General features: G+C 31.7%; 1 protein-coding gene across 12 annotated transcripts; it reads left to right on the top strand.

Moving 5' to 3' along the window:
* The first annotated feature begins 7,889 nt into the window (after nt 1-7,889).
* LOC121738122 (gastrula zinc finger protein XlCGF57.1-like) lies at nt 7,890-12,446 on the top strand. Of its 12 annotated transcripts, none has more exons than XM_042129984.1 (6): nt 7,890-7,968; nt 8,005-8,166; nt 8,415-8,534; nt 10,073-10,211; nt 10,683-11,824; nt 11,993-12,446. In XM_042129984.1, exons 2-6 carry the CDS (start codon nt 8,059-8,061, stop codon nt 12,209-12,211), a joined length of 1,728 nt encoding a protein of 575 aa, XP_041985918.1. In that variant the 5' UTR covers nt 7,890-7,968; nt 8,005-8,058; the 3' UTR covers nt 12,212-12,446. The 12 variants fall into 12 exon arrangements, with proteins under 12 accessions (XP_041985918.1, XP_041985928.1, XP_041985929.1 ...); XM_042129994.1 differs by having other exon boundaries at nt 7,890-8,166; nt 10,683-11,113; nt 11,786-11,824; XM_042129995.1 differs by having other exon boundaries at nt 7,890-8,166; nt 10,683-11,113; nt 11,786-11,846; nt 12,015-12,446.
* Nucleotides 12,447-16,302: the final 3,856 nt, after the last annotated feature.

The raw sequence follows: 16,302 nt of genomic DNA, 5'->3' as shown, positions 1-16,302 counted from the left end.
AGTTTTAAGTTAAGCGTGTAGTAAAGTGATCTAAAACAAAATTTACTTTTCCTGTATTGTAACATAATTATGGTACTTTCACATCAAAAATCTGTAATGGAATGTTCTGTAACATATTATTAGCATGAAAACTACTTAAATGGCATGTTTTGGACTTAGAAAAACCAAGAATATACCATAAGGGAAGCGTGTACCCAAGCAAAGTGCCAAAGCAAAAACAAACTTGTCTTCAATTGGAATATACTCTCACATACATTTTACTCTAGAATTTGAAAAGATATTATCTAACATACTTTGTTAGTTTAAAATAAAAAGTACCTGTTTATTTGTTAATCAGAAGTAAGTACCTACCCAAATCCGCTAGCCATTATTAGTTATTTGCTATATTATTTCACCATAGAATTGGACATGAGATTGAGCTGTATAAAATTTTGTAAGTACAAATAATAATATATGAAACGGCAAACACTAAAGTGGATTCAAATTAATCCTTTTGCCAACCATTTTAAAATATAATTTCTGTTATTAGTTATAACATGACAATAATTAAAACAGTGACAATTGCTGATTAAATATATTTTTTTTTATGACTAGTGACATAATATAATATACTTAATTAAATATTTTAATTTTATTATGTACATTGACATGAAATATTTATTATAAATTACTTATGACATTTTGTTTTACATTTTAATTTAATGAATTTTGACTACTAATTAATATTACTAATTCTTTAATAATTTTTATGATTAGTGACATTTTAATATAATTAAATATTTTAATTTTCTTATACAGTACATTGACATGAAATATTTATTATAGATTATGACATTTTGTTTTACATTTTAATTATACTTATTTAATATTAATTAATTTTGATATTACTAATTATTATTACTAATTTCTATATTAATAAACAAATTGACTATTATATTAATAATAATTATATTGTAACATATTGACATTGTATTTTATTTTTTATTTTTATTGTTTTATTAAAATCTTGCATGTGTCTAATTACTATACCTACCTAATTTGTGAAACCACTTGAAATATACATATATTTGTTTCTCATTTCTTTTTTTCTTTTTACCATTCCTGCTCATCATAGTCGCTTACCTTGTTGCTTTTCCTACACCACAAAGAATGGAACTCGGGGCCAATCATAATGATGAGTATGTGACAATAAGGAGACGCCATAGTCTGAATTACGAGGATGCAAACTTGGACAACTCAATGTATTATAATTCACTTAATTCACCTACATCATTAAGCCGTGATCCAGAAATTAGCAGTCTCCCAAATCTATCTGTTACAATGAATGAGGAACTACAAGATAAATTTAAACATGTACAACTTCAACTAGACATAGCACATAAAGAAATAGAACAGTTATTATTAGAAAATAGCAATCTCTTAAAAAAAAAATACAAGAATTGGAAAAGAGACTAAAGCTATTGAGTAAAATCCACTCAGAACCAATTAGCAGTATCAAAAAAAGTAATAAAAAGCGTCCTAACATAAATAGCTATTCTGTTAAAAGAAAAATTGACTTTCAAGAAGATGAAAACACTTCTGCGCATAAAACTAATGATAAGGAGAAAACAAATCAGGATCTCATAAGGGAACAAAAATCAGTGAATGATATTCAAAGAAAGTCAATCCAAAGAGGGAAATACATACATATATTAGGTGAACAAAATGTAAGTGGGTTATCTCAAAGATTAAGATACACTAGAAATAAAAAACAAAATAACAACTATTATAACATATTTTCTTTTATAAAACCTAATGCATTATGTAGTGAAGTTCTTGGATGTTGTGAATCTTTAAAATATACAATGACAGAGAGAGATGTCGTTATATTAGGAATGGGTACAAATGAAAAAAATCCATGTAGCTTTCTAAATAATTTAGCACTCGCTTTAGATAAGCTTCGTAAAGCACGTGTCTATGTCCTAGAAGTACAATCAAATGATTATCTTAGCGTCGAGACACTAAATAACCATATACAGTGTCTCCTAAAATTGCACAAAAACACCACCTTTATTAAAGGACAAAGGTTTTACAAAAATTATAATGACTACATACAAGACATAACAGAACAAATAAATTTTAATATCGATTATAGCGACTATGTTAATACTTATTTGCCATTTTACAACACAAATAAAATCATAAAACATAAAAAAACAACGGCTAAAACTAAGGACTTACAAAGAAATAAAATAACTTTCTATTTTAAAAAGGTTAACAAAGAAGTTTCTGCACCTAAAGTAGTAGATAAAAATATAAATAAATATAAAGAAAATGTCAAAGGTACAATACCATACTAGTTACTACTTCAAAATAATTAATAATAGTAATAAGTTATCTAATTTAAATATAGGACAAACAAGCAATGAAGATTTTTTTTGATGAGAACTTAACAATCTTTCACCAAAATATTGCTGGGGCTATAAATAAAGCAGAGTTACTTCACTTATCCTTACTAGATTTAAAAAAAAAACAAAGTATAAATAACCTAAAAGTTATATGTCTAACAGATACATTTATTAAGAAAGGTTCGGAAAATTTACTTCAGTTGCAAGGATATAAATTATCTGCTGCTTTCTGCAGAAACGCTAAAAGAGGGGGTTCATGCATACTGACAGATAATTACTTAAATTAGCTTAAATTGTAAAGAAATAAAATGGATTAAAAATATGGGAATAGCGAATGAATTTGAATGCTGTGGAATAGAATTACTGGATCATAAATTATATGTTGTTTGTATTTACCGAACACCTCAAAGTGATACATATTCATTCTTTAAAAACTTAGATAAACTACTACATGACGCAAACAAAAAAAGAAAAGAAAAGAGTATAGTTTTAAGTAGTGACTGGAATTTAGACACTCTTAAAAATAACAAAAACACCTGTGAATTACGAAGTTTACTAAAAAATTACAATCTAACATCACACATAACATGCCCTACGAGATTATCATCCTGCATAGACCTAATCGTTAGCAATCTCAAAATGACAAAGTCAAATATTCATCACCTGGCTCTATCTGATCATGATACTGCTCAGACATTAACTATTAAAGTAAAGAAGACTCCAAAATCAAACATCACCTGGGAATTTAGAAGAGATTACAATGCTGATAATATTCGTAAATTTAAGGAATGTATTTCAGCCTTGTCATTTTCAGAGTTAAGAGAAGAAGAAAATGTGGAAGTTACATTCAATACATTTCATGATTAAATAGTCCTTTTTTATAAATTATGTTTTCCACTGATAAAAGTACGTAATAACAAGAATAGACAACGAACATTATGGCTAACTAAAGGTATAAAGAAATCATGTTTGGTAAAAAGAAAAATGTATTTAAAATGTAGAATCTCAAAAATAAATAATTACAATACAAAACAGCGTTTAATAAAATATAATGATCTACTAAAAAAATGTATATACAAATCAAAGCAAATACAAAACACTAAATATATAAATAATCAAAAAAACAAGTGCAGAGCAGGATGGAAGATAATAAATGAAAACTTAGGAAATAATAATGAAGATAATGACATTGCGTATATTAAGAAAGATATGAATGTGTATACTGAACCTAATGACATCTGCAAAATATTTAATGACTATTTTACTAATATAGGAAATATAAGACCAAAGAAAGGGAAAAGTACAAACGAAAAAAATACTTGTCCGATCAACACGAATAAAAACACAATTTTCTTACACCCTACAGATCCTCGTGAAGTCTATAACATAATATTATCTTTAAAGGATACCAATTCTGTGGGTTATGACGAGATACGGACAGATAGTATTAAGAAGTGTGCAGTACAATTATGCTATCCACTTACCAAAATTATAAATCAATCAATAGAACAAGGTGTCTTTCCTAGTCGACTAAAAATTTCAATTATTAGGCCTCTGTTCAAAAAAGATGATAAAACTGAAATAAATAATTACCGACCAATAACTTTAATTCCGATTTTAGCAAAGATCTTTGAAAAAGTCATGCTAAAACGTATTAAAAAATTCTTCAATTCAGAAAATCTGCTAGCTAATGAACAGTTTGGTTTCCGAGACAATAGCTCTACTACAGAAGCCTGTTTTTATTTGAGCAAAATAATACATGAAAGTTTAAATAACAAAATACCTATCACAGGGATATTTTTAGACATGACCAAGGCTTTTGACTTAGTTAATCATGACATTCTACTGGCTAAACTAGAAAAATATGGAATCAGAGGCAAGGCATATGACTGGATAAAATCCTATTTAAGTAATCGGAAGGTGTGTACAGTAATTACAAAAATTGTTGGTAATTTAAAAAAAACTTATAAATCTAGGTATGCATACTTAGACATAGGAGTTCCACAAGGAAGTATGATTGGTCCATTTCTTTTTCTGGTGTACATAAATGACGTCACAACTGCAACTAAACATCTAAAAATTCTGTTTGCTGATGACACTACAATCTTGGTCAAATGCCAAAACATATTATTTTACGAACAAGAATTAAGAAATGCACTCAATGATATAATATCATGGTTGATCAAAAATGACTTACAAGTTAATCTTAATAAAACGAAAATAATGCAATTTAAATATTATAATGCAACGCAGATACCCAAGAAAATCACTTATGACAACATTATTGTAGAGGAAGTGGAATCATTAAAATTTTTAGGACTTATGTTTGACCAGCATTCCAACTGGAAAGCACATGTTGACTATATTTGTAGCAAGCTTGACAAGTTCGTTTATGCACTGCAACGCTTAGCAAAGACTGTATCAATATCGGCAGCTCTATGTGCATATCACGGATATGTGTCATCCATCTTATCTTACGGTCTTATAATGTGGGGCAACTCTGTGGAATTTGATTCAGTTTTTAAATTGCAAAAAAAATGTGTTAGAGCAATTTGTGGTGTAGGGCCGCTTGAAAGTTGCAAACCCTTATTCCAAAACCTGAAATTACTTACGCTGCCTTGTATGTACATTAGAGACATGTGCATCTTTGTTAAAAAACATCCAAAATACTTTGTACAAAACAAGGATAACAATGTTGCAAAAAGATCACAACGTTATCCTAATAAATTAATCATGCCCAAATGTAGCAGCACAACGTTTCTTAAAAGTCCTTATTCTATGGCTATTAAAATCTATAATAACTTGCCAAAAGATTTAGAAAAATTAAGTTTCATTCCTTTTAAAAGAAAATTAAATGAATGGCATTTAAATATTTTTTTTTTTTTTTTTTTTTCTTCTATTTTGGCAACTTGACACAAAGGATGCGTATTGTGCCACAGACAGGGTAAAAAGGTAAGGAACGGCGGAAGGAATAAAAGGAAACGGAATTTAAATAATTGTTTTTATGAAGTAAAAGATTTTTTCTTCTTCTTCTTCTTTAGGTTATGGCGGCCTCAGTGAGTTGCCAATGTCAGAGTGCTTTTGTGTAGACTTTGCTCTATATTGCAGGTCTGGTGAAGAAACAAGGTACAGTATCTAATAATAATTTAAATTCTGTTGAATATACCTAAAACAAACACAAACATATAGAGGTTAGTAAAACATCACAATTTAATATTGTTAGAACAAATATATGTACACAGAATATCAATAAAAGAGGTATTTACAAAGCATAAAATTGATTTAAAATTAATAGGGCGAGGAATATTGATAGGAAGGAGGTCATAATATAGGGAGGACTGATTTTTAGGACAACAGAAAAAGATGTGGTCCAGGGAACCTTCATCTAGGCCACACTCACACAAAGAAAGATTTTTTCGTTGGTACTTATTTCTGACAGTTCTCCATTTATGACATGTGACATTTTTTTTTTTTTCATATAATGGCACTTCGGCTATAACAATGGCCAGTGTCGAGTATAATATTATGGCGGGAAAACAATATTCTTTATACAATTTATTCTATACTATCGTCAGGTCAGTCAGGTCTAAAGTCTAGTCAAAGTCTAAGTATAAAGTCAATACAGTCAAGAAGTCAAGTCGGTCGATTCAGTAAAGTGGTAGGACGCTTTACTGAAACTTTTGATGGAGTTTTGGAGGGAACACAAAAGAGCACGTTTCTGGTTATTACATCACTTTCCTACACTTGTGCACGATAACGAATATTTAATAGTTAATATCCTACCAATATTACACATTAAAAACCCAGATAACACAATTTTAGGAAAATAATATAAAAACACAACATCACTCTTTCACATCCTTCCAAAAAACCCATGTGACATTTAGTATTAAGTACTTCTACTTCTTTCCTTCACCTTTTAGACTAAACTTTATAAAATATGACATTTGCATACTATTAGTTTAGTTGAGTGTTATGATTATGTATTTTATTATGAAGACCATCTAACTGTACATTTCACTCTGGCAAATAAATGATTATTATTATTATTATTATTAAAACTCACGGAAGAAATAGCCCTATTTATCGATGTTCACACCAAATGTCACCGGAATTATAAATTTTGGTTTTGACAACATCTTATGATCTTACCTGCACTTTTGCACGATAACGGATATTTAATGGCCAATATTTTACCAATAATGAACATCGTTAACCCAAATAACACAATTTGGGAAAAAATAATAAAAACCACACCAACAATAAAAAGTAGAAGGAGTTTCAAAGAAACATGGCCGCCAAAACACTTTCAGTTGTCAGTTTTCAGTTTGACAAGATTTTATAATATCAGCGTGTTCCTAAAATATTACTAGTTTATTGGCCTAATCGCTTACTTCTTCTTCTTCTTTTGGCGTAAGCCTCCCCATTTAGGAGTTGCCAGCGTCAGAGTTAAGGCGAAAAATGTGAACAGTTATTTAAACGTAAACTGATTGCCATGCACTGGGCACGGGTGATGAGTGATGACTTCATGCGACCATGCAAATACAAGATATAATAATGAAACAGAAAAAACAGAACAAGCAAAACTAAAGCAACTATTGTTTCTTAGCCTTTAAATATAAGTACACAGAGTAAATAAACATAATTAGCCTAATCGCTTAGGCCAATGATCGCTTAGGTTTAAGATATTTTGATTTATGTCACACTTGACAGTACACTGTTAATTTTTGGAAACACAACTCATATGTAGTCAGGGATGCCAACCTGCAGATAATTTCAGATCGGTGAGGAACCAATAGAAAATCTAGAAGTGTTTATCCTTACGCCATCTAGTTAAGATTGTTGAAAATAAAATTAAAAAATATAAATGAAAATCTTTCATTAGGATCCTAGCCAGAGCGGTAAATCGCGCGATTTTACCGAGCGGTATTATCGCTCCAGTGTGTGGGAGGCTTTATTCCACTTGACTAAATTAAGTTACAGAATGTCATTTTTTTGACATATGTTTGACAGTTCTCCTTTACCAGGCAGCAGCGCCTGCGCTCCCGTCAATGTCACGCACATGCCACATTCAGTGATGCCAGATTGGGGGGAATCCCCCCAAATTTGGGGATTTTTTTAGGTGATGGGGGGAAAATTGGGGGGAACAATTTTTTGGGGGGATTTTTGGAGGAAAAAATCTGGGAACAGACGACGAAATCTAAGTACTATGGTCCCGTTTTTACCCTTAGGTTACGACTTACGGAACCATAAAAATGATCAAGGAGATGCTGATTCTGTAAAGATTGGACGCTATTGCAGAAATAGTGTACATTCATCGTATCCATTTGTGAAATTCCCATTCATAATGAACAAAAAATTTTATTTTATAATTTGTGGGGGGATTTTTCTTGAAATCCCGAATTTTGGGGGGATTTCGGGGAACACTTGGGGAGAAACCGAGTTGGCCGTCTGGCAACACTGGCCACATTTAAAGCCTTGTCAAAGTTGTCAAGCTGTAAAGTGTAAACAATTTGCAAAAAATACTGAAGAAAATAACAAAAAGTATGAATATTGTTTTTTGTGTCACGTAACTTCCTCAGTCCCGTAAAGCAATATAATACACGGCCCACGGGGCGTCCTCTAGAACCAGGGTTCAGTTTTCAAGGTTTCATCACGAAAAGGTTATAAAATGTTTAAGAAAACTTGTTGCTGTATATGCTTATCTACAAATAAAAGAACTGTTAACATTTATAGAATGGATCTGCTTTACTTTTATGAGCAACTGGCAAATTATAAGGTACGTAAACAAATGCTAATGCTCATAGTGCTAATGAACGGGTAAATGTTTTCTGAGGCTCCGGTCATAACTGTTGGCCAAAGCATAAGGTTCGCGCGAAGTTTCATTATCACAAACTACATAGAAATACTACGTTTTCATTATCTAGAAATCGAATAACAAAATTAAAAGAACCCCATTATCTGATCTCCCAGACTGAATAAAAAGCTATATCACTCATACTTTGATTTGTGTTTTTTTAATAATAGGTTAGGGACAGCGAGTGCTGGATGTGTTACATCTGCCAGACGAGACTGCAGCAGTGTCACCGGCTGCAGCAGTTGGCCATACAGACACGGGGCCTTGTTGATGGTCTCTGCCGGAATAAGGTACTTCAGAAGTGAAACCGTAACATAATAGTTAAAGGAGACTCTAATACCTTGTTAAATGTTTCGCTAAGTAGCAGGCTAAGTACTTTCACTAAGATGCATATATGTAAAAAATTTAGCTGTCTAACAGCTTTAATTTTGTACTTTTGTTACATGTCTCTTGTGGAATTTAAATTTTATTTATATTAAATAAAATTAATATTTCAGAAAGGCTCCTAGATACAAGAAATTGTGTATTTTTTCCCTTTTTAGGGTTCCGTACCCAAAAGTAAAAAACGGGACCCTATTCCGCCAGACGAATCATCATAAAACTTTGTACACATACTCTTAGAGGCATTAAAAGTAACATAGGATACTTTTCATTTACACAAATATTTTTACGAAAAAAAAATTTTGATGTGGACTCGGACGAGAAAGCGGGCAACAGCATATTTATATAGTATATTTATACGTCTTATACTTTTAATTGTAGATAAAAAATCATTTTTGTGTGACTCATAAAATATAATAAATATTATAATTCTGCAGAGTTTGTTTGTTTGAACGCGCTAATCTCAGGAACTACTGGTCCGATTTGAAAAATTCTTTCAGTGTTAGATAGCCCATTTATCGAGGAAGGCTATAGGCTATATTTTATCACGCTAAGACTAATAGAAACGAAGAAATAGAGGAAAATGTGGAAAAAACGGGGGGAAATTATTTGATAGGGCTTATTTGAACGCGCTAATCTCAGGAACTACTGGTCCGATTTGAAAAATTATTTCAGTGTTAGATAGCCCATTGATCGATGAAGGCTATAGGCTATATTTTAACACGCTAAGATTAGTAGGAGCGAAGAAATAGTGGAAAATGTGGAAAAACAGGGGAAATTATATGAAAGGGCTTATTTGAACGCGCTAATCTCAGGAACTACTGGTCCGATTTAAAAAAAATCTTTCAGTGTTAGATAGCCCATTTGTTGAGGAAGATTATAAGCAATATTTTATCACGCCAAGACTAATAAGAGCGAAGATATAGAGGAAAGTTTGGAAAAAACGGGGGGAAATTATTTGAAAGGGCTTATTTGAACGCACTAATCTCAGGAACTACTGGTCCGATATGAAAAATTATTTCAGTGTTAGATAGCCTATTTATCGAGAAAGGCTATATGGCTATATTTTATTATTCTACGACTAATAGGAGCGAAGAAATAGAGAAAAATGTGGGAAACGGGGGAAATTATATGAAATTGCTTATTATCTTAAGATTCTTAAGAACTACTGGAGCAATTTTTATTTTATTTGGCAAACATGAAGAATAGACCACGTTAAGGGACATAGGCTATTTTTTTTTTGCGGAAAAATGTACGGTCGCGTGAAATTCCTAAATTACGCAAGTGAAGCCGCGCGGAACATCTATATATAATAAAATCGTAGGAAAGTCAATGCTGTACATTGATTATTTTTGTACAAAAAATAATACTTGGGACGTGATCTACTATACTAACGCGGACGAAGTCGCGGGCAACAGCTAGTAAAATATAATATTGTAATTTATAGACTGATATCGACATTGGAGCAATTGGATCTTTGTTAGAACTATCAATCTATAAGAAGAAAAATATTTCCACAACACATCCTACCGCAGATAATATAAAAGAGGAGCCGGACATAAAGACTGAACAATACGATGAAGACGGTAATGTATACTATACTGTACTTTATGTATTCATATTCCAGATGGGCTACATTTGTAGTGTTCTGTTTGCCACTTAACTGCTCTGCCCCTTCTAACTTTGTGAAATTGAGTATAATGTATTTTTTTTTTCCTTCAAATTTTTAACGAGGCTTAAAAATGCACTTGGCATCTATGCCAGCCTCATTGTATTATTCAAAATTATTAAAAATTAAACTATGCGACCCTTCATTGACAATAAATAAAATATTATTAAAGTGCGGGCCTCTTGCGAAAGAGGCGACGCCAAAATAATATTAATTTCCCCCCCAAACAACCCTCCTGAAAAAAACCGGCCCCTGAGACCACGATTCCGTCCACAAACCCCACAGTGAACACAAATAATGTATTTTATAATGATTATAATCTGCTAATCAATAATTAATAATTATTGATCAGTTTTTTAGTTTGTAATGTGAATTTTTTTTGTTATAGAAATAATTGAAGAACAAACTGTAGAAAATACAAATACGTATGGAGAAGATTATGCACCCATGTTAGAATTTGAAGATGATGATGTGTCAGATAGTGATGCTGTTTGCAAACAGGAATCATTGAGCGTTGACCGCATTGATGTTTGGCAAGGTTCAAGGCTTGAATTGAAATTAGTAAAGTTGAGTCAAAGTGTCATTGACAAGTATGTACGCCAAAGTCCCTCCACGCAGCACACAGCCACAGAAGAACATATTGGGGACAAGGGGAAGTGCGCTGGTGAACAGAGCGTAGATAATGACGACAAAAAGGCACAGTACAAGAGTCACAAGGAACAACTCATCTGTGATGTTTGCTTAAAAATGTTTCCGACTAAAAGCAGGTTGCTAAGGCACATCCGGACACATACTGGTGAAAAAACGTATAGCTGTAATATATGTCAAAAGATATTCTTACGAAGAGCGTACTTAAAGGAACACTTATTAATTCATACTGGTGAGAAACCATATAACTGTGACATATGTCAAAAGAAATTCACTTTACGCTCTAACTTAGAAAGACATTTATTAATTCATACTGGTGAGAAACCATTTAACTGCAATATTTGTCAAAAGAAATTCTTAGGAAAATCGGACTTAAAAAGACACTTGCTAATTCATACTGGTGAGAAACCATATAACTGTGACATATGTCAAAAGAAATTCTTACAAACATCGCACTTAAAAATACACTTATTAATTCATACTGGTGAGAAACCATTTAACTGCAATATTTGTCAAAAGAAATTCTTAGGAAAATCGGACTTAAAAAGACACTTGCTAATTCATACTGGTGAGAAACCATATAACTGTGACATATGTCAAAAGAAATTCTTACAAACATCGCACTTAAAAATACACTTATTAATTCATACTGGTGAGAAACCATTTAACTGCAATATTTGTCAAAAGAAATTCTTAGGAAAATCGGACTTAAAAAGACACTTGCTTATTCATACTGGTGAGAAACCATATAACTGTGACATATGTCAAAAGAAATTCACTTTACGCTCTAACTTAGAAAGACATTTATTAATTCATACTGGTGAGAAACCATATAACTGTGACATATGTCAAAAGAAATTTAGAAGAAAAAGTGACTTACAAGTACACTTGGTAATTCATACTGGTGAGAAACCATATAACTGTGACATATGTCAAAAGAAATTCACTATACGCTTTAACTTAGAAAGACATTTATTAATTCATACTGGTGAGAAACCATATAACTGTGACATATGTCAAAAGAAATTCACTTTACGCTCTAACTTAGAAAGACATTTATTAATTCATGCTGGTGAGAAACCATATAACTGTGACATATGTCAAAAGAAATTCTTAGGAAAATCGGACTTAAAAAGACACTTGCTAATTCATACAGGTGAGAAACCATATAACTGTGACATATGTCAAAAGAAATTCTTACTAAGATCGCACTTAAAAAGACACTTATTAATTCATACTGGTGAGAGACCACATAACTGCAATATATAATTATTAATTATGTCAAAATAAGTTCACAGCATGCAGATACATAAAAAGACATTCAGTTATTCATACTGGCGAGAAGTCATAATAAATAGGGAATTTTCTTTCTTTTAATTTTTAGAATCTGTATTACAGTGTAAATATTTTAATAGAAATGTAAAACTACCTGTTTTACATTCCTGGCACATAATCAATGATGTTTTATTAAAGATGGCGTATGCTCATACAAAGCGGTCCTCAGAATTTGTTCCTGTACGACATATAAATATACCTACCTCTGGTATATCTATAAATTACAACAATGAATGCGACAGATAATACGTTACGAATGATATAGAAAAGGATTGCTATATACTTTGAGTTGCACATCGGCACGCATGCGCGATTATTCTGTAACACGATTATCTGTCCTTATCACGCTGCAGTTGTCGTCCGTATTTTCTATCCTTTTTTAGTTTAATATTTTGCATTAAATAATTTGTCGATAATGTTGGAAAATATCCAAATAAAAATTAATTACTAGATGTTTTCATGTACTTACTTGTGGTACGTAACTTTTTCATCCTTTTTTACCTTATAACTATAATTTTTGCATTTCCTAAAAACGAAGCTTGGCATTTTAAGTCAAAAACGTGACACAATGATATTCTAACGTGACACCTCATCGCTCACTCGCTGCTAACATGTAACTAATTCAAAAGAAGGCACTTACCTTGATTTGGCTGAATCAGACTAATAAAAATAAAATATCTTTTTATTCAAAATGGGTATCATGATACACTTTTTGAAAGTCGAACGAAGAAACTACGTTGCCTACCACCGGTTCGGGAACTACCCCGCCGAGAAGAACCGGCGTAAGAAACTCGCACGGGGCCATCTTTTACTAAAAAAATGGAAAATTACAATGTTATGGCTTACAGCTATGTAACAAAATTAAAAGAAAAGTAACCTGCATGGAGCCACCCTATTCCCAAGGTGTGCTGTCCTCGAAGAAATCATTGACTTTATAATACGCTTTAGCACACAAACGTTCTTTAACTGCTTTTTTAAATTTGTTTAAAGGTAGATTTTGAACATTTTCTGGGATTTTATTGTATAGGCGTATACATTGGCCTTTAAAGGATTTGCTTATTTTGGCTAGTCTGAACATTGGTATTGCTAACTTGTTCTTATTTCTAGTATTTACATTATGATTATCAATTTTCTTTTTGAAAATATTTATGTTCTTTCTAACATATAAGAGATTTTCCAAAATGTATTGAGATGTGACGGTCAGAATTCTTATTTCTTTAAATTTTTCTCTTAGAGATTCCAAAGACGACATCTTATAAATAGAACGAATAGCTCGCTTCTGCAGCACAAATATTGTATTAATGTCCGCCGCGTTTCCCCACAAGAGGATGCCGTAAGACATTATGCTATGAAAGTAGCTAAAGTAAACTAATCGCGCGGTCTCTACATCAGTGATTTCACGAATTTTTTTAACAGCATATGCTGCAGAACTAAGCTTATCTGCCAGTTTCGCAATATGTGGACCCCATTGTAACTTACAATCAAGCGTTATGCCTAGGAATACGGTGGTGTCTACTAAATTCATTTTCTCATCATTTAATAGTACATTGGTTTGTACTTGCCTAACATTTGGCAAGATAAATTTTAAACATTTTGTTTTATTAGAGTTCAAAAGTAAATTATTAGCATTAAACCAATGTACTATTTTTGAGAGAGCACTATTTACCTCGTCATAATTAAATTGTCGCCTCTTCACATTAAAAATTAGTGAAGTGTCATCAGCAAAAAGTACTATCTCATGCTTATCTTTAACAAGATAAGGTAGATCATTTATATAGATGAGAAAAAGAAAAGGCCCTAAAATGGACCCTTGTGGCACACCTAGTTTTATTTTGGTTCCATTAGACCTTATGGAGTTAACTTCCACCCTCTGCGTTCTATTTGTAAGGTAAGATTTTAGAAGTTTAAGTGCCGTGCCCCTTACACCATAATGGTGTAGTTTTCTTATTAGAGTATCATACTCCACACAGTCAAATGCTTTAGAGAGATCGCAGAAAATACCAAGTGCATCCTGCGACTCCTCCCAAGCTTCAAAAATACTACACAGAAGACTAATGCCTGCATCTGTTGTAGACCGACCTTTAGTAAAACCAAATTGATTATTATGTAATAAATTATTTGAGTTAAAATGAGCAAGTAATTGATTTAGAATTATTTTTTCAAAGATTTTACTTAAAGTCGGCAATATGGATATTGGTCTATAGTTGGCTGGGTCTGATTTCTTCCCAGCTTTAAATAGAGGCATCACCTTGCTGTGCTTCATTAAGTCTGGGAACACACCACTTTTGATACAATTATTAAAAACTAAAGCTAGGTAATGATGTCAATTACTGATTTTATAATTTTTGTGGACATACCCCAGAGATCAGTGGTACTTTTAATATTGATTGATTTGAAAGTCTTGATAATATCTCTGGAGTCAATATCTCTAAAAATAAAATTGACATCACATTCCTTGACATGTTCTCTAAGTATTTTTGCTGCAACTGTAGGTGATGAATTTAAGTTCTTTGTAGTTGAGATTGGAATGTCTGCAAAAAACTTCTCAAAGACTGTCGCAACCTCAAGATCAGAATTGATTTTTTTATTATTAATTAAAAGTTCAAATTTAGAGTTACGACAGGCGACTTTTCCAGTCTCATCCGCAATTATTTTCCAGGTGGTTTTCACTTTATTTTTAGAGTCTCTAATTTTCTCTTTAATTTGAAGTGCCTTCGCTGCTTGACAGGCCTTTTTAAAAGTTTTTGAGTATTTCTTGACGTACAATTTAAAAGCTTCACTCCGGTTTATAGTTTTCTCGTTATACAAATCATATAATTTTTGTCTACTTACAATAATACCTGCAGTTGCCCATTTTTTGAAATTATTTCTTTTATTATTCAAACTGACCGTTTTAGAAGTAAATACAGCGTTATATTGCTGATTTACTCTATTGAATATATTGTTAAACGCTTTATCTGGATCATTTGATACATTCAACTTCTCAAAACTTGATGATAATTTACTTCTAAATTTCTCAATACGTTTTGTATTTATAGGTATATATTTAATTTTTTCTTTTAAATTAGTATCACAATTTATATTAAATGAAGCTAACTGTCCACAGTGATCAGAGCTTAATACATTAATTATTTCCTTCCTATAGGGAGTTATGTTGGTGAAAATATTATCTATGCAAGTCGCAGTTGTATCACAAATTCTTGTCGGCTCGTTGAATAAATTAATAAGGTTATACGATTTGAACAATGATGTGAATCTAACAGTGGTGGAGTTTAAGTCTAGTAAATTAATATTGAAATCACCACATACTATAATCTTTTTGTTGGATGCACACACTTTTGTTAACACTTGCTCCATTATTTGTTCAAAAGAATCATATAAGCCGGATGGAGGTCTGTATACGCTTACAATAATAAGGTGGCTCAGCTCGATACAGGCTAGCTCAGCAATTCGTTCAGTTGACAGTCTAACAATATCCTTACGTTCTTTAAATTTAAGTTTTTTCTTAATCAATATTAAGGAGCCACCCCTAATAGCATTCTCTCGACTGAACGAACTTGCTAGCTGATGATCAGAATAATTAAATGACAATTCATAATTTTTTAACCAATGTTCTGATATACACAAAATGTCAATGTTACATTCATTTAAAAATAACTCAATTTCTAATTCTTTTCCTATTTTTCCCTGTAAGTCCTGATGCACCAAGTTTATATTAAAATTACAATTTTGTCTAGAAATCTTACTAGGTTGTTGGTGGTAGGCATTAGTATTATTATTTTTGTTTAATAATATACTGCTAGAGTGTGCCTCTGTTGTCCTAGAATCTAATTTAAATTATTTGGAACATATTCCAAGCTCTCAGTTATATATTGATTAGAATAAGAACACTGCTCAATAAAAGCAGTGGTCGGCTTAGCCAATTTTTTGGCTTGTCTTAAAACTATAAAATTGTATAGCCATTTAGCTAAATGTCGAGTTAAAAAATTAGATAAGAAATACTTATCATATGTCAAATTACGTAA

This window comes from Aricia agestis, chromosome 22 (assembly GCF_905147365.1).
Source record: "Aricia agestis chromosome 22, ilAriAges1.1, whole genome shotgun sequence".
Classification (NCBI taxonomy): Eukaryota; Metazoa; Arthropoda; class Insecta; order Lepidoptera; family Lycaenidae; genus Aricia; species Aricia agestis.
This window is presented reverse-complemented; position numbering and strand designations above follow the sequence as displayed.